The sequence below is a fragment of the Oncorhynchus nerka genome, linkage group LG2, assembly GCF_034236695.1.
Source record: "Oncorhynchus nerka isolate Pitt River linkage group LG2, Oner_Uvic_2.0, whole genome shotgun sequence".
NCBI classification, from domain to species: domain Eukaryota; kingdom Metazoa; phylum Chordata; class Actinopteri; order Salmoniformes; family Salmonidae; genus Oncorhynchus; species Oncorhynchus nerka.
Window position 1 is genome coordinate 44,464,090 of NC_088397.1, and position 26,401 is coordinate 44,490,490.

General features: G+C 41.2%; 1 protein-coding gene across 3 annotated transcripts in view; it reads right to left on the bottom strand.

Annotated features, from left to right (window-relative positions):
* Nucleotides 1–18: 18 nt before the first annotated feature.
* Nucleotides 19–26,401, bottom strand: part of LOC115135694 (synaptotagmin-2-like) — a 74,801-nt gene continuing 48,418 nt past the window's right edge. For all 3 annotated transcript variants that reach the window (XM_065026566.1, XM_029670704.2, XM_065026576.1), the window contains 8 exons: nt 22,224–22,454; nt 21,923–22,083; nt 17,309–17,431; nt 16,028–16,195; nt 6,089–6,256; nt 5,746–5,863; nt 4,597–4,730; nt 19–4,324 (listed from right to left, as the gene is read on the bottom strand). In XM_065026566.1, the coding sequence (XP_064882638.1) occupies nt 4,109–4,324; nt 4,597–4,730; nt 5,746–5,863; nt 6,089–6,256; nt 16,028–16,195; nt 17,309–17,431; nt 21,923–22,083; nt 22,224–22,425 (1,290 nt within the window). In that variant the 5' untranslated portion in view covers nt 22,426–22,454 and the 3' untranslated portion in view covers nt 19–4,108. The remainder of the gene's footprint in view (nt 4,325–4,596; nt 4,731–5,745; nt 5,864–6,088; nt 6,257–16,027; nt 16,196–17,308; nt 17,432–21,922; nt 22,084–22,223; nt 22,455–26,401) is intronic.

The following is a 26,401-nucleotide window of genomic DNA, read 5'->3' on the forward strand; positions in this document are numbered from 1 at the left end:
AACGACACAAGACGAGCATACTTAAAAGACCTTTATTTCCTATGATAACATATAGATACGTCTGTGGAGACATTCCATGTTTTGGTTCCCTTGAGGTTCTTAATAATATCACATTGACTGATATATTGATACAAGAGCTGGAGGATATGTAGTCTTTTTGCTGGACAACAACATGTTTGTTGGTAGGGAAATAAATCATGCAATCCACAAAAGGCACAACTACTGACACACACACACACACATACGCACACCTCTACAACGAGACAAAAAAAACAATCACGTTCAAGCAATTCCCTTGTCCATGTTGTTGAATAGTATAGAAGGAGAGGAGGGAGTGAGGAGGAGAGGCAGAGGGGAACAGTTCTTTGGAAGTCGTGAAGTATGGTGGCCATGGAGGATCAAAACGCTATGCATAAAGAGGAACCCTATTTCTTTTTTTTTTTTAAGCAGCAAGGTTGGCAGTATTGCATTGCGAATGTAGCTCTGCACTGTTTGGGTCCGCCCCATACTCAGAAGAGTTCCATAGACCCAGGAAGACAGGGATTTTGTTGCCTGCATTGCAGTAATTTGAAAAAACCCACTCAGTTTCTGTTGTTCACTGAGAAAATGTTAGAAGAACACAGGCGCTATTGGTCCTATTGCAAATACAACTTTTAAAAATGGACAGAATAATGGTCTATAAAACAATCATAATCAACCCAAGCATACTCAATAGGAGGGATCCGGAAAACATGTAAGGAAGTAACAGTATTCATTCATCACCACAATTAAACTCATAATTTGAGTAATAACTGCATAACTGGAATGGAGGTTATACTGTATGGGTTTTATGGGTTAAATAAATGTATACTTGCAATCGGTGTATTAAGAGCATGGAGAAATGTACGTAATTTTGCAATCGAGTAACATTTCACTATTTTTCTGCTATTGGCTCTTTATGCTAACATAAAACATTGTTTTGCATTCCATGTGCAAATTATACGACTGACTGAAGGTTCATTTAAACTTTTTCCGAACATAGGTATGTATTTGATCATCCCAAAAAGCCAAGCAGTCATTGGATTTAATACATGCCGAGGCATGTATATCTTACAATATTAACTCAAAGTCATGCCAATAATGTCGGTAAACATAACCACTATTATCATGTTAAATATATAAGCAAAACACATATTATATAATGTGAGGTGAAAATCCAACAGAGCTGGCACAGGTGATTATATAGAGGAACAAATCTAATATAATTCACATATAAATATACTAATTCGGTAGATCATTTTTAAGCTATTCTGTCATAGGAAAGTGATCAAGTCTGAACCAGCTACTCTGTTATTATCTCTATAAGTTTTTTTTATATGAGTAGCAATATACCTTTGCTCAGAGTATAGAGACCTAAGAGGTGTTTTAGGCTTGGTTTACTAACCTCACAGATGAGCTCTAATGTTTCAGTGCTCAAGTTGTATGGCTTTTCTTCTTATTTTGATCAACATACTAAAAAAAGGACACATTTAACTGTTATACTAAGCATTGAATGACAGCAAGCAGAGGTCTAGTCAGGGTACAAATATATAAGAGGTATTGAAAGAGGGCTACAAGTCCATGCTTTGACTTCTATGCGGTGAGTTATGAACCTGTCACTAAACAGTCTAAGGAAGGTCTAGTACTTGGACTTACATTTGTGTAGTACCGTCATCTGACTTAGTAATGGGACAATACTGGCCAACCCAACACAACAGATACAAATTATGTTTGATAAGGCAGTTACTACAACCTCTGGCAGGATAAATGAAGGAAACACTTATGGTACATATAATTACAAAGCAAGAGAGCTAGTGAATGTTGTCCTTTTGCAATAAATACACAATGAATCATGGCCATCAAAGACCATGCACACATACAAGTGAATGCAGGACATGTTAGTAATATTGCATTTGTACTTGTAGTATATAGTAAAATATTTAGGGTTGACCACAGTAGACAGATTGAAAGGATTATACAATTAACACATACTAAAAACAAGCATGCAACATTTTTGGTCTGCTAAATGAATAACCAAACAGTAAAAATCAACACTTGAATTCCAGGCAAGAAAATAGCCTCTAAAACGCATATACTATGCAGACATATGTTGAGTCCCATAGCCTTTAGGGAAAATACATCAAATGTGCAGTCAATGCATATTTTCTCTCCGTTTTATTATCAAAATGATTTTGGACACAAACACACAAACACAATATAGTTATGATTCCTCTTTAAAACATGCTGATATTTACAACATTGTATAAGATGCATGCTGTATTAACACATTTGCTCAATGCATAATGTTTACAGAAGGAAGAGGGGGGGGGGGCAAAACTACAATGGACTAATTAGCATCCTAACGTTCACCCTCCTTTCAGTTTGATCAGCTTATATACAGTGGCCTCTTGGACATCAAAATCATAGGATGTCTGAACGAACAACGCCCTTGGGAAAAACAGGTTTGAATAAACAGCAGACAATACACAATGTTTCAGTAGTTTGGCATCAAACAGTAAGGGTTACATACTAAGCAGGTTGCTGATGAGTGTGTGGTGCAAAAGCCAAAGGCCAATTGACATGAAGATTTGCACAAGGCATAAATCATGCTTACTTTACTCTCGTTTGTTTCATGCAAAAGCTGTGTTTGTATGTACCGGTTGCTTGATGAGTACTTTTTCATCATTACAAATTGAGCATCCAAAAAATGGAATGAATACCCACGCCGCTAAAGTCATCCTCAGCGGAGAGAAATGGACGTCGGGCCTTCATGCAAACACACATTTCAACTGAGAAAACATCCCCTCCAGTATGTTTGTATCAGTCATTTCAGAGATGCACCGTGATTTACAATTCACAGGCAGCGGCTGTAACAAGCAGATGGTCCCATTTTATAACATATGCCCCTTTCATCTTGATAGCACTAATGCCAAAAATGAATTCACAACAGTGTACAGGGTGTAATGTTGTTTTAGTAGAATATGATTCATCGTTTTTTCTTTATTTTCTTGAACATAAATCCTCAACAATTTGTGTCTTTGACTTAAATTAGTAAAGGGTCAAATGTGTTTTCAACGACAGAGATAAATGAATTCTTCATTTTTACCTTGGCCATGGATAAGTAAACACATTTACATCCAAGTGGTCAAAAAAAGGTCTGCAACACATTGGCAGTTTCCTTGGACTGTGTCATTATGACTTTTGCCAGGTATACCGTTTACCTCAGTGCACATTAAGTTGAGAGCCTAGTGTACTTCACCAAACTGTTTAATCAAAAAAGGCACCCATGAACTCCTCCTAGACTGTGTATCACTCTGAAAGCCATAACTGCATAGAAATTATGTTTGATTAATAATCATTAACTGCAAAGTCAAATTTTTTGCCACAATATGGCTCTCTCATATGTATGGGAATACATATAATAATAAGAAGAAGAAGAAAATTGGAATAACAAAAGAAAAATCGCATTGTGAAGTTCTGTTAAAAATACATTCTGGAATGAATTGCTGCCATTGTATTAACTTTATACCATCTCACCTAAACCCTTTACATAAGAAGATTTCAAACGGTTCAGTATGAGACATTTCTCAATACTCATTCTACTGCAAGATATGGCACACTTATGGTTTGAGAACAAGATATATGCTATTAGGAATCGGTTTGGCATGGTTTATGTAGAGCAGTGAGAGCATAAGTAAAGCATGCATAATGCTCGATCAACTAAATGAAGAAGCTATAACCATCCCTTTCATTAAGCCATTCTCTAAGCATTCATTATCAGCATCTAAGCATCTGGTGCTAAAAAGCATGCTGAAATGAAACACAGATCCATTTATCAATCAATCGTTCAATCTCCCTCTTCTCACAATACACTAAATATGTGAAATGCTATGATGTTGAAAAAGTGTTGTTTATGTTGTTCAATTTAACTATGAATAAGCTGATATTCTAGATGTTTCTTTTTTTGTTCAGTGTTTCAAGTAGACATGACAGAATCATGTGCAAGTCATGAGTTTCATGCAGTGTAGTAGGGTTGGGGAGGGAGGGTTTCTGAGTTGGGTTAGTTGGTAATCAAATTGGCCAAATTAAGTTACTTTTTTGCATTTAAACCTGCCAGCGCCGCATCTATATCCTCCTCCTGTTGTAGTGGATGCCACTGGGCAATGGGACGCCTGGGGTTAGAGAGCATGTCAGACCAATGCTTCAGACCAGGGCCCGTCGCCTTGCTTCCCACAAATATCTTCCCAATGGCGTCATTCTTGCCAATCTTGTCATAATCAAACACTGTCACCACCACCAAGATTTTCTGAGGAAAGAGAGAGAAAAAAAGAGGAAAGAGAGAAAAAAAATGTTTATAGTAGATTGTGCACTCACTTAATCAAGTAACCATTCATATGCAAGCCTCATACAGTAGGTATTAAACCACTAGGTCTTAAAATAGGGCTTAAGATTTTCTTTCAAAACTGAATTGCTGTAACTGTGGTTGTAGGCCTACAGTAAAAAAAATAACACCACTTCAACAAACTGTATGAAAAAATATAAATCCTTTGCTCGTCAAATATGTAAAGCGTTCTATACCTGCATCATGTCCATTGGGATCTCAAAGCTGAAGGACTCGTTGTAGTACGGATTCAAAGTGTTCTTCTTCACCGTGGTCTTCTTCTTCTTCAGTTTCTTGCCGCCCTGCAGCAACGCGATCTTCACGTAGGGATCTGCAAAGAAAGACCAACAGATATTGAATCACTCATTTCATGTTTCATTGCATTGCTTCGGTAGAGCAAAATTGTGAGGTGATATGAGTTGCTTGCTAATTAGAAAAATAACTCAGAGAGCTCATTAATGTAACACACAGTAATGCAATGTCTACAAATAAATCAGAGGCCCTGCATCACTGAGATGTTTAATTAATGGCAGATTGGCATGCCTGCTCGATTGGAAATGATCTATTGTTATGTCCAGTGGTTTGCCCTACCAGACAGTCCACCCACAAGCTTGTTTTTAACAGCAGACACACTAGACATTTTTGTTCCCCAAATAGTACCAAAATAGGGTTATTTGAATGGTGACCCTTTTTGGGGCTTTGTAGACTACTTTCTTGAAGGTGCTATGTAGAACCGCCTATTAAAGGTTCTATAAAGAATCAGTTCTATCATGAGACGGTTTCGAATAGCATAATAAACATTTCACCTCTGTAACAGTTATCTACAGGTAATTAGTATATGATATGCATGATGATGATCTGTTTTTAACATTGTTATGCTACCGTGTTGTAGTATGGGGTTGATCATGCTGAGTTACTCTCACCTGGGAGTTGTATCAACCTGACTCAACCATGTCAAATGATGAAGTTAGTCCAAAAATATAAACTCGAATATACTTGCAGACCCTTCTCACTGACGGTATCGGACTAGCCACCTCAACAGAACCCATGAACATAAACACACAGACACAATACAGGTAGAATAAAACAACAAAATAATAGGTACCACACAGTAAGTGAAATAATGCAACATAAAGAACAGGAATTCATAATTACCCAGAACCATCTAGCGAAGGACAGCTTCAACATTGTAAAGATCAATTTGGAAGGGAAGGGTTCGACACAGAGAAAGGTTCTTTGAGAAGACATGGTTCTACAGAGAACCATCACTCACTGCAAAGAACCTCTCAAGAACCCTTTAAGAATCTCAAGAGTAAACTGTACGTCCAGTGGAAGTCTTAACGTACCAGACAGTCCACCCACGTCCATCTTCTTGAGGTTCTTTGCCTCCAGGATACAGACAGTGAGTTTGCCAGCGGTGGGCACGTAACGGAGAGAGATACAGATGTCTCCCAGCTTCTCAGGCTGCATGGAGATTAAGGACAGAGAGAGGGCAAGCACAGAGAGAACAACGACACAGAGAGGGAAAGACAGACAAAAAGATATGAAACAATTGTCCGAGTTTGGCTGTTGTTACTTCTGATGGGGCAACACTCCCGTCCAACGATTACCTTAGTTCAATCAATTAAAAGATAAATCAACTCATAAATTATGAATAGCGTGAATAGATTGTTTCTTTTCAGCTCATACCTCCTCTTTGTCTGCACTCTCTAAATCCTTCCATTCTTCGATGGGCTGTCCCAGGTCAATGGTGTTCATCGGGATCTTCACCTCTCCAATGATGTCATGCTTGGAGAATCGGTCGTAGTCAAAGACTGACATCACCAGGGTTTTCCCACCGAGCTCATCATACGGTAACTGATGAAGGAACACATCAACGACAACAACACCACAACACAACAACAACACAGCTTAATTATTAAGTCTGAATGTAAAACCACATGTCCCTCTTTGTAAATGTCCACACTTTATGTCTCACTATGTCCACACTCACAGTATGTGCTGTCATTAAAACATTATTATTCTGATTACATTTTTAAGTAAACATAAACATATATTATTTGGTGCCATGGGCTGCTGGCAAGACATTGATTGCCGATACATTAGTAATACAGAACAATGGCAGCCAACATACACAGAGTTTTACAACACAGAATAGGACAGGCAGAAAATGGGTTAGGCTGGATTATAATGTGTAGCTTTGTTTTTTACTTGGAAAACATCTAAGGAGAGATCATTTATTCAGCTCTAAAGCATTAAAGCATAATTATAGTATACCATATTATGGGATCTGTCGATTCTATCCAGCCCTTGCAGACCAGGAGTATAATACATTATAGCATGTTTAGACGTTCCCTATCCTGTGGTAAATTGGCTCAATGACAAATATAAATAAAAATACATTCTAAAGAGGTTTTTGGGGTCAAGTCTTATTTGAGTTGCGAATTGCTCTTTCATTCGATTAAATTATTCAATTTGAATTAAATTACAATTGGCCACACCACACAGCATTTGAATTGAAATCGAAGTAAAGGAAGTAGAGCTTTATTCAATGAAACTCATGTGGCATATTTATTCTACACATAGCCATAGAAATGCTTATTTTGACATCATGTCTGGTTACCAATACCATATAGGATAAGGTTTAAAATCTCCTAAAACAATTTAAAATAAACAGTGGTCTGGAAATATTCTAAGATCATGTTGTGGGTTGTCTATAATGATTCATAATTCCCTTAATGTCTTTAAATAGCAGGAAAAAGTATATGCATTTCCCAGAATGCTAATGCATCAAAGACTGCAGTATAGAAGGGAACAATCTAACATCTGGGTCATTTCACCAATTTGGTGCCTTTTGAGAAGTGTAATTTGGTCCCCAAATACATTTTATGTTATTTAACATTCTGTCATAAAGAGCATAAAGAGCACAGATTCAACGTAATACAAAAATGCTACAGTAAGAGAATAGTAAGTGACAAATAAAGTAACAGGGTTGACTGTGACAGGGTTGACTGTAACAGTGTTAAATAGGCCATAAATCCCCTTGTGACGGGGTATGGGAGCTTGTTGTGTGCAACGGGGAGGGGCAATTGGATGCAAGCTTATATTTGTATTTATTTATTGTTAAAACATTTCTAGCCTGTCTATCTATGGGTAACAGGTTTGACGTGTTATGCTCGACCCGCTCATTTTTCCAGCACAAAACATGAGAAAAGGACTAAAAAGAGTAGAACCAGCACACCTGCTTTTACACTATGATTTTACTATTAGACGCTCAGTGTTTCTTTAGAGAGAAAAAAACTACTACCATGTTAAAACGAGAATTCAGTTCTCGTAACAGGGTTGACCGTAAAGCGCAACTGAAGGCAATAAACAACTTATCTGATAGAAAATGGCCTGAGTGTCATCAATATAAGTCAGAAACATTTATTCGAGTGTCCAAATTTACTACAAAGTGTAAATAGGATCGTTTTGTTCATAAAGTCAGCCTCATCCAAAACAGTGTTTAATGAGCAACAGACTAAAGTATCTACTAGGATTTTTTTTTCTACCACGATGCTGGATGATCATTTCCTCAAAACAAAAGAATAACAGTTGCGCCTGGGACGGTCAGTGGCACTTTTTCACCTATCAGTGGCTCTAAAATGAGAGACAGACATAAATGAATCACATGAAATACTGCCAGTGAAATCCTGAGAATGAGACGTTCATCTTTCACGTCTCAGTTCAATTGGTTTGAACTGCTTTGAATTAAATTATACACTCGGTGTACAAAACATTACGAACTCCTTCCTAATATTGAGTTGCACCTCATTTTGCCCTTAAAACAGCCTCAATTCCTCTGGGCATGGACTACAAGGTGTCGAAAGCATTCCACAGGGATGCTTGCCCATGTTGACCCCAATGCTTCCCACAGTTGTATCAATTTGGCTGGCTGGCCTTTGGGTGTTGGACTATTCTTAATACACAATGGAAACTGATGAGCGTGAAAAACCCAGCAGCGTTGCAGTTCTTGACACACTGAAGCTGGTGCGCCTTGCACCTACTACCATACCCTGTTCAAAGACACTTCAATATTTTGCCTTGCCCATTCCCCCTCTGAATGGCACACATACACAATCTGTCTCCATTGGCTCAAGGCTTAAAAATGATTCTTTAACCTGTCTGCTCATCTTCATCGACACTGATTGAAGTGGCGTTAACAGGTGAAATGAATAAGGGATCATAGCTTTCACCTGGATTGACCTGGTCAGTCTGTCATGTCTATCACTAATGGCACCAGAGGAGATGGCTGCCGTTTTACAGGCTCCTATCCAATTGTGCTATTGTGCGTGTGTTTTTTGCATTATTTGTAACTTATTTTGTACATAATGTTACTACCACCGTCTCTTACGACCGAAAAGAGCTTCTGGATATCAGGACAGTAATTACTCACCTCGTAGTGAACAAATATTTTTTTAACGAGTCGGATGCAAAGGATTTACTTCGGACAAGGCCCAAATCCCCGTCATTCGCAGGAGAAAGAGACGGAGATATCGGGGACGTAGGTTGGGGTGCCTTGTAAGGATCCGACAGCGAATGGGTAATCCGCCTCTACCATCAGTCCTATTAGCCAATGTGCAATCATTGGATAATAAAATGGATGAGCTCCGATCAAGACTGACATACCAATGAGACCGTAGTATCTTATATTTCAACGAGTTGTGGCTATAAGACGACATGGCTGGGTTTTCCATGCATCGGCATGATAGAACAGCTGCCTCCGGTAAGACAAGGGGTGGCGGTCCGTGTCTATATGTAAATAACAACTGGTGCACAAAATCTAATATTAAGGAAGTCTCGAGGTTTTGCTCGTCTGAGGTAGAATATCTCAAGATAAGCTGTAGACCACACTATATACCAAGAGAGTTTTCATCTATTTTTTTCGTAGCTGTCTATTTACCACCACAAACCGATGCTAGCACTAAGACCGCACTCAAACAGCTGTATAAGGCCATAAGAAAACAAGAAAATTCTCATCCAGATTGCGGAGCTCCGAGTGGCTGGAGGCTCTTGTTGAGGAGCAAGCGAATTTTCGCAGTCAAAAAAAAAAAATCGCGCAACATTTCAGCGCCCTGCTATTCATGCCAGGAATATGGTACGTTAATTTGGTTAGTTTGTGTGCAAAGGAAACAGTCAGACCTTTCCAAAACTGTTTAAATCACGCCTGTGCCATTTACAGAACGTGCGTTTCGGTCGAATAGGTCATGAAAATCTGTTCACTGAAAGTGTAAAAATATATTCGTCCGCGCCTGCAGGCAATTGTTTACAGAGAACAGAATTAAATAGAGCCGCGTTCTCATTGGCTACAGCTTCCCCATGCTGTCTACAGGTAGGTCATTAGTTTCGCAATTGATTCTTGGTCTAACCCAAACAAGAGAACTACTTTCCTACTGCCACCGCCCAGATTTTCGAACGACCATTTTCAGCCATGTATTTCTCAACGGACCAGCTAACGATTCCACACGGTCTAATGAGGTATTTTATGACTTATTAACGTGTAATAATACCTAAAGTAGCATTACAAACGTATTTCGAAGTGTTTTGTGAAAGTTTATCGTCGACTTTTGGCATTTTAAAAATGACGTTACGTTAAAAATGCTAATTTTTTCCTCCATTCCCAAGGTATTCCTAGCTCGATATCTAGGCTATATATGGACCGATTTAATCGAAAAAAGACCCTAAATGATGTTTATAGGACATCTAGGAGTGCCAAGAATGAAGCTCGTCAAAGGTAAGGAATGTTTTATATTTTATTTCAGCCTTTTCGTTTGCGAGCGCTAACGAAAAATCTGTCGTTTTTTGTAATGCTGCATTTCTGTGAGGTTGCATGGTACAGATAATAGCGTCTCATGCTTTCCCCGAAAAGCATTTTACAAATCTGAATTGGTGAATAGATTCACAACGAGTGTAGCTTTAATTTGGTATATTGGATGTCAATTTTGATGACATTTTGATTTTTATCATAAACTATGCGTGGTGCACTTGAAATTTCAGAAATTTCAATTCCTATATAGGAACCGCTTCCATAAAAGGTTAATGCAGGGAAACTTAAATCCGTGCAACCAGAGGAAAAAAATTACTCTAGAACACCTTTACTCCACACACAGAGACGTGAACAAAGCTCTCCCTCGCCCTCCATTTGGCAAATCTAACTATAACTCCATCCTCCTGATTCCTGCTTACAAGTAAAAACAAAAGCAGAAAGTACCAGTGACTCGCTCAATACAGAAGTGGTCAGATGACGCACATGCTAAGCTACAGGACTGTTTTGATAGCACAGAATGGAATATGTTCTGGGATTCTTCCGATGGCATTCAGGAGTATACCACATCAGCCACTGGCTTCATCAATAAGTGCATTGACGACGTCGTCCCCACAATGACCGTACGTACATACCCAACCAGAAGCCATAGATTACAGGCAACATCCGCAATGAGCTAAAGGGTAGAGCTGCCGCTTTCAAGGAGCTTGATCCTAACCCAGACGCTTATAAGAAATCCCGCTATGCACTCCGACGAACCATCAAACAGGCAAAGGGTCAATACAGAACTAAGATTGAATCATACTACACCGGCTCCGACGCTCGTCGGATGTGGCGGGGGTTGCAAACTATTACGGACTATAAAGGTATTCACCATAGTGCCCTCAGTGCTCATCACTAAGCCAAGGACCCTGGGACTAAACACCTCCCTCTGCAACTGGATCCTGACGGGTCGCCCCCAGGTGGTAAGGGTAGGTAACAACACATCTGCCATGCTGATCCTCAACATGGGGGCACCTCAGGGTTTCATGCTCAATCTCCTCCTGTACTCCCTTTTCACCCATGACTGCATGTCCAAGCACGACTCCAACACCATCATTAAGTTTGCCGACAACACAACAGTGGTAGGCCTGATCACCGACAACCATGAGACAGCCTATAGGGAGGAGGACAGAGACCTGGCAGTGTGGTGCCAGGATAACAACCTCTCCCTAAACGTCATCAAGAAAAAGGAGATGTACATGGACTACAGGAAAAGGAGGGACAAGCATGCTCCCATCTCTGGAGACTGAAAAGATTTGGCATGGGTCCTCAGACCCTCAAAAATCTCTACAGCTGCACCATCGAGAGCATTACCGCTTGGTATGGCAACTGCTTGGCCTCTGACCGCAACCCACTATAGAGGGTAGTGCATACAGCCCAGTACATCACTGCCATCCAGGACCTCTGTACCAGGCGGTGTAAATGGAAGGCCCTAAAAATTGCCAAAGACTCCAGCCAGCCATGTCATAGACTGTTCTCTCTGCTAACTCACGAAAGCAGTACCGGAGTGCCAAGTCCATGTCCAAAAGGCTTCTTAACAGCTTCCACCCCCAAGCCATAAGACTACTGAACAGCTTATTAAATAGCTACCCAGACTATTTGCATTGACACTCCCCCCATTTTTACACCACTGCTACTCTCTGTTTATTATCTATTATTATTTATTATCTATCTGGATCCGAGCCGGCGACCCAAAACAACGACTTCGTAAAAGAGGGAAACGAAGCGTTCTTCTGGTCAGACTCCGGAGATGGGCACATCGCGCACCACTCCCTAGCATACTTCTCGCCAATGTCCAGTCTCTTGACAACAAGGTTGATGAAATCCAAGCAAGGGTAGCATTCCAGAGGGACATCAGAGACTGTAACGTTCATTGCTTCACGAAAACATGGCTCACTCGAGAGACGCTATCGGAGTCGGTGCAGCCAGCTGGTTTCTCCACGCATCGCTCCGACAGAAACAAACATCTTTCTGGTAAGACGAGGGTTGGGGGCGTATGCTTTATGGTTAACGAGACGTGGTGTGGTCACAACAACATACAGGAACTCAAGTCCTTCTGTTCACCTGATTTAGAATTCCTCACAATCAAATGTCGTCCGCATTATCTACCAAGGGAATTCGCTTCGATTATAATCACAGCCGTATATATTCCCCCCCAAGCAGATACATCGATGGCTCTGAACGAACTTTATTTGACTCTTTGCAAACTGGAATCCACATATCCTGAGGCTGCATTCATTGTAGCTGGGGATTTTAACAAGGCTAATCTGAAAACAAGACTCCCTAAATGTATCAGCATATCGATTGCGCAACCAGGGCTGGTAAAACCTTGGATCATTGCTATTCTAACTTCCACGACGCATATAAGGCCCTCCCCCGCCCTCCTTTCGGAAAAGCTGACCATGACTCCATTTTGTTGCTCCCTGCCTACAGACAGAAGCTAAAACAAGAAGCTCCCGCATTGAGGTCTGTTCAACGCTGGTCCGACTAATCTGATTCCACGCTCCAAGACTGCTTCCATCACGTGGACTGGGATATGTTTCGTATTGCGTCAAACAACAACATTGAGGAATACGCTGATTCGGTGAGCGAGTTCATTAGAATGTGGTTGAAGATGTCGTTCCCATAGCAACGATTAAAACATTCCCAAACCAGAAACCGTGGATTTGATGGCAGCATTCGCGTGAAACTGAAAGCGCGAACCACTACTTTTAATCAGGGCAAAGTGACCGGAAACATGACCGAATACAAACAGTGTAGCTATTCCCTCCGCAAGGCAATCAAACAAGCTATTCAATGGCTCAGACACAAGAGGTATGTGGCAGGGTCTACAGTCAATCACGGATTACAAAAAGAAAACCAGCCCAGTCACGGACCAGGATGTCTTGCTCCCAGGCAGACTAAATAACTTTTTTGCCCGCTTTGAGGACAATACAGTGCCACTGACACGGCCCGCAACCAAAACATGCGGACTCTCCTTCACTGCAGCCGAGGTGAGTAAAACATTTAAACGTGTTAACCCTCGCAAGGCTGCAGGCCCAGATGGCATCCCCAGCCGCGCCCTCAGAGCATGCGCAGACCAGCTGGCTGGTGTGTTTACGGACATCTTCAATCAATCCTTATCCCAGTCTGCTGTTCCCACATGCTTCAAGAGGGCCACCATTGTTCCTGTTCCCAAGAAAGCTAAGGTAACTGAACTAAACGACTACTGCCCCGTAGCACTCACTTCCGTCATCATGAAGTGCTTTGAGAGACTAGTCAAGGACCATATCACCTCCACCCTACCTGACACCCTAGACCCACTCCAATTTGCTTACCACCCAAATAGGTCCACAGACGATGCAATCTCAACCACACTGCACACTGCCCTAACCCATCTGGACAAGAGGAACACCTATGTGAGAATGCTGTTCATTGACTACAGCTCAGCATTTAACACCATAGTACCCTCCAAACTCGTCATCAAGCTCGAGACCCTGGGTCTCGACCCAGCCCTTTACAACTGGGTACTGGACTTTCTGACGGGCCGCCCCCAGGTGGTGAGGGTAGGTAACAACATCTCCACCCCGCTGATCCTCAACACTAGGGCCCCATAAGGGTGCATTCTGAGCCCTCTCCTGTACTCCCTGTTCACCCACGACTGCGTGGCCACGCACGCCTCCAACTCAATCATCAAGGTTGCGGACGACACAACATTGGTAGGCTTGATTACCAACAAGGACGGAGACGGCCTACAGGGAGGAGGTGAGGGCCCTCGGAGTGTGGTGTCAGGAAAATAACCTCACACTCAACGTCAACAAAACTAAGGAGATGATTGTGGACTTCAGGAAACAGCAGAGGGAACACCCCCCTATCCACATCGATGGGACAGTAGTGGAGAGGGTAGTAAGTTTTAAGTTCCTCGGCGTACACATCACATACAAACTGAATTGGTCCACCCACACAGACAGCATCATGAAGAAGGCGCAGCAGCGCCTCTTAAAAACCTCAGGAGGCTGAAGAAATTCGGCTTGTCACCAAAGGCACTCACGAACTTCTACAGATGCACAATTGAGAGCATCCTGTCGGGCTGTATCACCGCATGGTACGGCAATTGCTCCGCCCACAACGCTCTCCAGAGGGTAGTGAGGTCTGCACAACGCATCACCAGGGGCAAACTACCTGCCCTCCAGGACACCTACACCACCCGATGTCACATGAAGGCCATAAAGATCATCAAGGACAACAACCACCCGAGCCACTGCCTGTTCACCCCGCTATCATCCAGAAGGCGAGGTCAGTACAGGTGCATCAAAGCTGGGACCGAGAGACTGAAAAACAGCTTCTATCTCAAGGCCATCAGACTGTTAAACAGCCACCACTAACATTGAGTGGCTGCTGCCAACACACTGACTCAACTCCAGCCACTTTAATAATGGGAATTGATGGGAATTGATGTAAAATATATCACTAGCCACTTTAAGCAATGCTACTTAATATAATGTTTACATACCCTACATTATTCATCTCATATGTATACGTATATACTGTACTCTATATCATCTACTGCATCTTTATGTAATACATGTATCACTAGCCACTTTAAACTATGCCACTTAGTTTACATACTCATCTCATATGTATATACTGTACTCGATACCATCTACTGCATCTTGCCTATGCCGCTCTGTACCATCACTCATTCACATATCTTTATGTACATAATCTTTATCCCTTTACACTTCTGTGTATAAGGTAGTAGTTTTGGAATTGTTAGTTAGATTACTCGTTGGTTATTACTGCATTGTCGAAACTAGAAGCACAAGCATTTCGCTACACTCGCATTAACTTCTGCTAACCATGTGTATGTGACAAATACATTTGATTTGATTTGATTTACCGATACCCCCTGTATATAGCCTTGTTACTGTTATTTTATTGTTGCTATTTAATTATTTTTTATTTTCTTATATTTTATTTATTACTTCAATTAATTTGAGTAAATACTTAATTTGCTTAACTGCATTGTTGGTTAAGGGCTTGTAAGCATTTCACTGTAAGGTCTGTTGTATTCGGTGCATGTGGCAAATACAATTTGATTTGATTCTAGTGATTTGTACACTCATTGTACTTCCTTTAAATCAAATGTAACTCAAATTCTCCTTCCTGTGGGGTGTGGTCAATACAAATTAAATTTATATTCATTGTTTGAATTTAATTATATTCCCGAAATTCCAAATAAACCCCAACCCTGATTCTAAATGCATGCATAGGATGTCATATATTGTAAATTCTCTTAACTCTTCATGGTCTCTAGTCAACCTAGGTCCAATTTTACCAATTTGTATCTTTTGTATCTAGGTCTCTGCGTGACGGTTATGCTAAGAGAATAGACAGTGGTGGTAAGATTGCTAACAGTGCTTTCGCACTGACCCTGAGGGTCATGTGGAGTCTCCGTGGACCTCATTAAGTAGTACAGAAAGCTGAAGTTTGTACACAGGCTTGAGGGTACATAGCAGGCAGGCAGACATGGCAAACCAGCACTGCTCTACAATATCATGTGAACACAGCAAGACTTCACAATGAAAAATAAATGTAGGCTTCAACCACAGTCTTAATTTTGGTAAATGGATACCATGTATGTTTACAACACTTAAACTGTTACATTACATTTAGTTTGAGACTCCTCTGTCCTAGCCTGACAATATCTTATCAGCATTATAGTTTGGCAGGATGATTGATGCCTTTTCCATTCCAACTAACTACTGAACAGTTCTGGTACAGAAACTGTGCTATGGACTTACCTTGAAAACAAATGATTCATTGAAGACAGGGTTCAGGTTTTTCTTTTGAACCTTGGTGTCAAACTTCTTCTTCTTGTCTGGGAGGACATAGACCTTAACGTACGGGTCAGAGGTGCCTCCGCTGTCCATGGATATAAGATCTGCAGCTTGGAGTATTCCCACTGTGAGCTTTGAGGGGAGGGGCACAGTGGTCAGGTGTCAGAGACAGCACTGAGACAAACCAACAGTATCAGGTGGCAATCTCAACATGTATTCATGTATTTATGTGTGCCGATGTGCTGAGACAAGCCAACAATGTCAAGTCAGGTGAAAAACCTAAATGCGTTCATGTATTAATTTGTGCCAATGCACGCTTCCTGTCACTGCTGCAGAGAAATGCTGCAGTCTTGTTACATAAGCTTGTGGTCTGCAAGCTGACATCCTAAAACTCCAGCAATAATCACCACAGCTCTCTAAGATGACCAAGACTAGATACAAGCTACCCACACGAGAGCTGCCAAATGTATTTGCTGCAATGTCATAAGAAAGTCACAGAATATAATGTTACAGTAGTTTTGCATGTTTGAAAAAAGGGGTGCCGGTGATAAGTGTCATTGATTATGTTTCAGTTGATTGATTCAGTTAGAAAGAAAGGACTTGCTTTAATGTACATTCTCATCTCAAGCCCTGATCCTGTGTCAGTGACTCATAAGGGACTTCCTTGTTTCAGAATGACTTAGCATTTTCTTTCCTCTTGGACGTATGTCACAGTGCCAACGTCCTGCATAGCAGACATACTCACTGTCATACTGACTCTAGCCATTAATTCCCAAAAATGCTGAATATACTAGATACCCTCTCATTCCCAGAACCCTGATCCCGATTCACTACTCTCTTGAATATTTAGTTTAATCAACCATAATTCCAACAATTGCCAGCTGTCACTCCTCAAAAGTGTCGCTGTGCAATTCTGCTGATGTTTTTACATAGCAGCAGTTTTTTTGCTAAGCTTATATAAGAATCAGCCCTGAATTAATTGGCAACTCTATAGACACTTTAGTTCTCAGAATGGACACTGTATCAAAGTCACTCTCCAAGATCAACAGAGAAAATACAAGTGTGACTTGTACTAAGCCGAGTCATCTAGTGTGACTTGCTTTAACTCATTCACCACCATGATGGAGTCTTACTGATAGACTGACAATGTTACAAATATTGTAATATGATAAAACAGTCTAATGCAGGTTTTTCTGAGCAGTGCCAGCGACGATTAAAAGGGGAACATGTCGGCCACTGACTGACCTTGTTGTCTTGGAAATCATAGTCAAGTGAGTACTGCAGTTTGCCGAGCTTCTCCTCCTCTTTCTCCTCTTCCTCTTTCTCTTCCTCCGTCAGCCCCGTCTCACCTTCGTCATCGTCGTCGTCCTGTTTCTGCAGTGGTGGAACACAGGACACAGGGATCAAGAGATGAGGGGCCAGGGTTAAGTTGTAGCAGCCAGAAGGAGGGCGCCCCCAGCCCACCCACCACAGACAGCATGCCACAGACAGACAAGTGGACCTCCAGGAGGCCTTGTGTTGCATTGCTTTGCGCTGCATAGCACCAGGGTTTGTTGCATTGACTTGCATTGCGTAGCACCGGGACCTACTTGTTTTTTGCTCCCGCTTACCTGCTCCTCACCTGGTGGCAAAGTGGAATATACCATCCTGTCTCTAATGCCATCGGGGACTCAGGAATTATATTTGCTAGCTTGAATTCAAAATGTCCTTTGGTGACACAATTGGTTTACCTTGTATTTTACTTCTCAAAAAGACGCTTACCCTGACCTTGACGTCTTTCCCAAAATATCCCAAGGAAATAGCTAACAGAGAATCCCAAAAGCAGAGCCTGCATAATCTTAATTGCTTCCTTGTTATTTCATTTATGTGTCACCAAGGAATGTTCCTCTCAAGTCAGGTCACCATTATTCCAGCCAAATGGTAGCTACAGGATTAGATAAGGGCATAGCCGGCTATGTGGATAATGTAGAAACAGTATTTCAGTTAGATTTCAGTTATGGTAACCCTGTTTCTGACATGTTCAAGTTTGCATGACTGTTTCATCTGCAAAACTGTGTTTTTAAAATATTTTTTGTTCTCACTCTTCATTGAGTGACAAAGTAATTGGGGTGCAGATGAAACATACTAAGATTGAAGATTGATTGGTCATTCATTTATTACTGTCGTCCTCATGTCCACAAACAGCCTACCATGCCCTTTGTCACATGCATACAGTATATTATTAGTGTTAATCGTGGGTTGCGTTTAAACTATGTTCAAAACTTTCCATAGTGTGGTTGAGTTTGTCATCATAAGCGATGCATTATTTCAGTCCTTTCAGTTCTCTCTCTCCGGGGTCTATTTAGCAGACCATAGCTTTCTCAGTTACATTCTCAAGCCATCATTACAAAACATGTTAGAAAAGCAAAGAAGCTACGACTTTCATTCCATGAACCCCCCCCCCCCATCATCATCATCATCACCATCATCATCATCTGCCCATGGGCCAGAGAGCATCACTGCGATCCTTCCACCTACCGTAAATCAGGGGTCCATCACAGTCAAGAAACACGGTGCACACATAAGACACCGAGCGAGAGGAAGAGAGAGGAAGAGGTTTGAAGTTACGACACACCAGAAAACAAACACTGTAGGCAGTCAACAACACAGACGACACTAGGGTGATGAAAAAAATGACACACTGATTGTCTGTTTGTAAAGAAAAAGTCCTACTTCCAGGACCATCTTTCACAATGTGCAGACAATTAATTGATTGTTTTAATTAACTGGTGCATTAGGGCCATCTCAACGATATCAGACACATTCAGCCTGGAATTAAGCAGGAGTCCTTTTCCTCCCCCCTGTTTATTCTGCTCTGTCTGAGATGTGGCTCCTCGGGTCCATAGGCACCATATCCATTATCCTTAAGCATTGAGGCCAGCTTACCCTACAGAAGTAGGGTCTTAATTTGATTCTGTAGCAGTCATCCGCTTATTGGAATGCCACGTATGGCACGGCTCCATTACTTTCTCTACCCATTACCCACTGCATGCCTAGTCCCTTCCCCATAACAAAGTGTGTAATTTTTCAATGTATGTCACAATGAAGTGGGGAAGAGTGGGGTAAGTTGAGCCAAAGGGTTAGTTGAGCCACCCCTTGTTTCTAGGAAACCACACACAAAATGAATCACATGACCACATATTTAGGAAGAGATCATAATTCCAGGGAGTCTGTGAAGGAAGAAACCACATGGAAAAAATTGTTATCAATTTAGGTTAAAAAAAAAGTCTAATTACTTTGTTGTTTTCTTGATTCTTGTATCTAAACCAAAGTAGATGTTTTTAAGATTGGTTTGTACATTGGTTGGGGTCTCTATAAGCTACAATATGAGGTCCTAATTCTAGCATGAAATTGCATCCTTGTAGCTGTGTGGGCAATAGTCAAAATGTTTGCCTTGTGGTAAGTTGAGCCAATGGCCATGGGGTAGGCCTAAGTTGAGCCAATGACCACCATACCCCATACAAATTATGATTGCATTTTGCCAGTTGTATGCATTATATGCATAGTATTTTTGCAATGTGTCATGCATATGAACTCAAGATAGAGAATTTTTGTGGTTACAGTCAGAGCAGACATCATCATGTCCCGTGTATGCAAATGTAAAACAAGCAGATGTATTAGCCCCCTTAAAGGTTATTGAGAAACCCATTCGAGCAGTAGCAAGAGAACACACATTTGTGTGTTCGAAGAGGTACATCGAAGAGGTACATTAACAAAAAAGAGAACTAACATGTACAGTACCTGTGCAAAAGAGAGGCAATGATATAGTATCAGAGTCTGAGCATGCTAAACATATCAAGTTTCTCGCGGATCAGTTTCATTGGGGTTAGAATCCTCAAATGCAGAGAACTTGCCTATGAATTGGCACATTGAAAAACATTGAAAAACATCCATGTCCTCGACAGAGATTATATGTATATTTAGAATTTACAATATACCACACCCACATTCCATTAATTAAACTTTGACATACCAGCACCATCACCCATTGACATGGAAAACACCATCACCCCCACTCAACTTAACAAGAGACCACATTTTTTTGGGACAAGGAATGCTTTCAAAACTGTTATGTTTACATGAATTCTGATTATTTCCCGGGATACACAACATAGTGAAATATATCTATATATTTGATAGAAATAATACTACATTTCCCTAGTAATGCTGAGTGTAAAACATGGCTCAACATACCCCATTCTCCCCTACAGCACACATTTTAAAATGATGGCAACGACAATATCAAGAGAACATATAGGATAGGGGGTTATCGACATGTCTCCCTAAAAATGTTGTAAAGTGCTGTTGATGAAAGGTCAAAGGTTTTTACTGATACACCAAGGAATGCTTAATGACCATTTGTTGTTGGTCCAATCAACATAGATATTGACAGAAACGTTTCTGAGTCCCTCCAACAAAAGAAACAGTTACATAGTAAATCAAACAGAAAGCTTTACTGGTGGGTAGTGTGTAGTTTAGCAGGCTAATAACTATTGGGAGATACACTACCTGATCAAGAATATGTGGACACCTGCTCGTCGAACATCTCATTAATATGGAGTTGGTCCCCCCTTTGCTGCTACAACATTCTCCACTCTTCTGGGAAGGCTTTCCACTAGATGTTGGAACATTGCTGCGGGGACTTGCTTCCATTCAGACACAAGAGCATTAGTGAGGTCAGGCATTGATGTTGGGCAATTAGGCATGGCTCGCAGCCGGCGTTCCAATTCATCCCAAAGGTGTTCGATGGGGTTGAGGTCAGGGCTTTGTGCGGGCCAGACAGTCAAGTTCTTCCACACCGATCAAGACAAAATATTTGTACATGAGGGCATTGTCATTCTGAAACAGGAAAGGGCCTTCCCCAAACTGTTGCCACAAAGTTGAAAGCACAGAATCGTCTAGAATGTCATTGTATGCTATAGCCTTAAGATTTCTCTACACTGGAACTAAGGAGTCCGAACCTAGCCCGAACCATGAACAACAGCCCCAGAACACTATTCCTCATCCACCAAACTTTACAGCCAGCATTGGGGCAGGTAGTGTTCTCCTGGTATCCGCCAAACCCAGATTCTTCCGTCGGACTGCCAGATGGTGAAGCATGCTTCATCACTCCAGAGAACGCGTTTCCACTGGTCCAGAGTCCGATGGCGGCGAGCTTTACACCACTCCAACCGACACTTGTCATTGCGCATGGTGATCTTAGGCTTGTGTGCGGCTGCTATGGAAACACATTTTATGAAGATCCCGACAAACAGTTATTGTGCTGACATTGCTTCCAGAGGCAGTTTGGAACTTGGCAGTGAGTGTTGCAACCAAGGACAGAGGCGCTACGCGCTTCAGCACTCGGCGACTTGTTCTGTGAGCTTGTGAGCCACTTCGCAGCTGAGCAGTTGTTTCTTCTAGACGTTCCCACTTCACAATAACAGCAGTCACAGTTGACCGGGTCAGCTCTAGCAGGGCAGAAATTTGACGAACTTAGTTGTTGTAAAGGTGGCATCCTATGTTTGTCTATGGAGATTGCATGGTCGAGGGCTCGATTTTATACACCTGTCAGCAACGGGTGTGGCTGCAATAGCCGAATCCACAAATTTGAAGTGGTGTCCACATACTTTTATGTACATACAGCGTTTGTCTGTCAGCTATACCAAAGTCATTTCTGGTCATGTTTGTCTACTCTCATCATCAAAAAACAAGTATCTTGTTGCTTTTTACTAGACAGATGAAATAAGAACCCTGAGTGTGATATAAGTTATGTCTTTGGGAGTTGCCTGTTCTTAGTGAACTCAGCTGAGTTTATAAGCGGAGCCTGAAGCACCATACCTCATCCCCTTTCATGTTCTTCATGTTGAAGCCATCCTTTCCCTTCTTGCCCTTCTTGTTCTTCTTCTTCTTGCAGCAGCACTTCTTTATAATGCAAAAGCAGCAGGTGAGGATGAGGAGGGCGGCCACCACAGCAATGGCTATGATAGCCCAGGAAGGGACTGCAACACAAACACACAGTATGGGTTAGATTAAGCTCCTTTGAGCTCCTTTTCACCTTGGGCTTTTCTGTTCCAGCAGTATACCATGCATAGTACATGAATATGAGTCAGAGGTGGGGGAAGAAACAGGGAGGACTTACGTGGGATCTTATCGATCTCGTTCAAGAATTTGCTCTTGATCTCTTCGAACATGTCATTCTTGGACTCTGTACCGTTGCCTGGGGGTTCAGCCACTGTGGTGGCGATTGCTACGGCTGGGGCCGCGGTCATGGTGGCACCGGTGCCCGTGGGCTCTGGACCCACCATGGCCTCAGGCTTATTCTTGAACAAGTTCCACTTCATCGTCAATGACTAGGCCACGCACACAGTCCCTGGGGCAAGGCACAGACACACAGAGAGGGACAGTCAGTTGTTATCACCAGTAGCACAGGCAATGAAGTTCGTAACCTTTAATATAACACACACACACACATGCATAAAAGTAACAAAATGGATGATATCCTAGGTGACTCATTGTGACCAAATTCAATGCCATATCGCTGTGTCAGACATTAGAACAGCACATAAAATGACAAGGCTGAAGAGGTCCATAGGGAAAAGGACTTAGTCCACATCTCAGACTCTGAAGATAAAAATAATTGTGTATAATATGCCAGCCAGTAGGCCTGCATCCTTAATGTGCTATGTACTCCTGAATAAAATTAACTCAGGGACGAAAAAGCTAATCTAATTTTTTTTTTATAAATGAGACAGTATCTTAAAGATCCAATGCAGCCATTTTTATCTCAATATCAAATCATTTCTGGGTAACAATTAAAGTATCTGACTGTGATTGGTCACAAATAAACAAAAATAGTTTTTTTTGCAAATATACATTTCTCAAGCAATACTTTTTCTGGGACTGTCTGTGAGTGGTTTGAGGAGGAGGGGAAAACTGAAGAAAAAAATAGCTTTTATTGGCAGAGAGGTTTGGAACTCTCTTTCTTATTGGTCTATTAACTAATTGACTGCATGGTGATGTTACCAGGTAGGCCAAAACTCCATCCCACCCAAACAGGCTATCATTTCAGATGGTATTTTCAAGCAGCTTTTACACTAAAATGGCATTATAAGATTTTTCTGAATTTTTTTCACAGTATTATTCCAACCTCAGAAATATATAAAAAACAGGAAATCATGTTTTTCATGGCAATAGGCCTTTAATAACCTCTCTTTCGTATCGTCTGAGATCCCCAAATATTGAAAAGCTGCCGCGGTCATCCCACAATTCAAAGGGGGAGACACTCTAGACTCAAACTGTTATAGACCTATATCCATCCTGCCCTGCCTTTCTAAAATCTTCGAAAGTCAAATTAACAAACAGATCACTGACAATTTCAAATCCCACCTTACCTTCTCTCTATGCAATCTGGTTTCCGAGCTGTTCATGGGTGCACCTCAGCCACGCTCAGGGTCCTAAACGATATCATAACCACCATCGATAAAAGACAGTACTGTGCTGCCGTCTTCATTGACCTGGCCAAGGCTTTTGACTCTGTCAATCACTGCATTCTTTTCGGCAGACTTAATAGCCTTGGTTTCTCAAATGACTGCCTCGCCTGGTTCACCAACTACTTCTCAGATAGAGTTCAGTGTGTCAAATCGGATGGCCTGTTGTCCGGGCCTCTGGCAGTCTCTATGGGAATGCCACAGCATTTAATTATTAGGCCGACTCTTTTCTCTGTATATACAGTGAGAGATAGAATAACAACAACAAAAGTCCAGAAAAATGCATGTAAAAAATGTTATAAATTGATTTGCATTTTAATGAGGGAAATAAGTATTTGACTCCTCTGCAAAACATGACTTAGTACTTGGTGGCAAAACCCTTGTTGGAAATCACAGAGGTCAGACGTTTCTTGTAGTTGGCCACCAGGTTTGCACACATCTCAGGAGGGATTCTTTTCCCTTTAAAAGTGTGCTCCTAATCTCAGCTCGTTACCTGTATAAAGACACATGGGAGCCAGAAATCTTTCTGATTGAGAGGGGGTGAAATACTTATTTCCCTCATTAAAATGCAAGTCAATTTATAACATTTTTCACGTGTTTATATGGATTTTTTTGTTGTTATTCTGTCTCTCACTGTTCAAATAAACCTACCATTAAAATTATAGACTGATAATTTCTTTGTCATTGGGCAAACGTACAAAATCAGCAGGGGATCAAATACTCTTTCCCTCACTGTATCTATGATGTCGCTCCTGCTGCTGGTGATTCTCTGATCCACCTCTACGCAGACGACACCATTCTGTATACATCTGGCCCTTCTGTGGACACTGTGTTAACAAATATCCAAACGAGCTTCAATGCCATACAACACTCCTTCCATGGCCTCCAACTGCTTTTAAATGCTAGTAAAACTCCATGCATGCTCTTCAACCAAATGCTGCCCACACCCGCCCGACTAGCATCACTACTCTGGACAGTTCTGACTTAGAATAAGTGGACAACTACAAATACCTAGGTTTCTGGTTAGACTGTAAACTCTCCTTCCAGACTCACATTAAGCATCTCCAATCCAAAATTAAGTATAGAATCAGCTTCCTATTTCGCAACAAAACCTCCTTCACTCATGCTGCCAAACATACCCTCGTAAAACTGACTTTCCTACCTTCACTGGTCACCCCCCAAGCCAAGACTTACTTTGGCCGCCTTTCCTTCCAATTCTCTGCTGCCAATGACTGGAACGAATTGCAAAAATCACTGATGCTGGAGACTGGAGATATCTCCCACTCTCTTTAAGCATCAGCTGTCAGAGCAGCTTGCAGATCACTGTACCTGTACACAGTCCATCTGTAAATAGCACACCCAAATCCCTCATCCCCATAGTTCTTTATTTATTTATTTTTTCTCTTTTGCACCCCAGTATCTCTACTTGCCCATCTTCATGTGCACATCTATCACTCCAGTGTTGATGCCAAATTGTAATTATTTCACCTCCATGGACTATTTATTGCCTTACCTCCATAATCTTACTACATTTGCACACACGGTACATTTTTCTATTGTGTTATTGACTGTACATTTGTTTATCCCATGTGTAACTCTGTGTTGTTGTTTTTGTTGCACTGCTTTGCTTTAATTTTGGCCAAGGTGGCAGTTGTAAATGAAAACTCCCAACTGGCCTACCTGGCTAAATAAAGGTGAAATAAAAAATATATAAATAAATGGAAAATAGATTACATGAAGGTAAATGGAATCAAATTCTATCAAGAAGACCCTCAGTCCCTTAAGAAAGTCAATATCAAACGTTACAGCATTACATCACAGTCAGTTAGGGATTAAACCAAAATTAATGGTGGGAGTTAATACAAATTCTACTTGAAGTGGAAAATGTGCAAGATGAATATGGCTCCCTATCCAAAATGAGTTCCAAAGAGGGCTATCTTCCCGTTATAATGAATGATCTGTTACCTCTGAAGGAATGGTGATTATAAGTGTCTTCTGAAACAATGATCTCCACAAAATTGAAATGAGGCACTTGTGACTGAAACCTCCTTTCTAGCAAATCCTAATAGGATTAGCATGGATACTGTACTGAAACAATTTACACTGTGAGTAGGTGAGATGGAGAGGCTGATTGGGAATTATCACCTTTGAATGCGTATTAGACCAACGGTTATAGCCTCCGGTTATTGCCAAATGCCCTCCCAAAAGTTCTCAGTAGTTGCCATTATCGTGTAATGATTCATATTTACAAAATGTATAACAGTGAATGACTTCTCAAGTCTAATAAGGGACATTCTCATTACAAGTATCAAAAATGTGACGGATGAGATCACTGTGCAAATACAAAGATATACAGTGGTGTAAAGTAACTAAGTAAAAAAACATTTAAGTATTACTTAAGTAGTTTTTTGGGGTATCTGTATTTTAAATATTATATACTATTTATAACTTTTACATTTACTCCATTACATTTTTAAAGAAAATATGTTCTTTTTACTCCCATTTATTATCCCTGACACCCAAAAATACTGTCAAATTCACGAGAACTGTCATGCCCTGACCGTAGATTGCTTTGTATGTTTCTATCTTTGTTTGGTCAGGGTGTGATTTGGGTGGGCATTCTATGTTTGTATGTCTAGGTTTTTGCATTTCCTTGTTTCGGCCTGGTATGGTTCTCAATCAGGGACAGCTGCCTTTCGTTGTCTCTGATTGGGAATCATACTTAGGTCGCCTGTTTTGCCACCTTAGGTTGTGGGTAGTTAATTTCTGTTTAGTGTTATTCACCTTGCAGGACTGTTTCGGTTTTCCTTTTTTGTTGTTTTGTTTATTC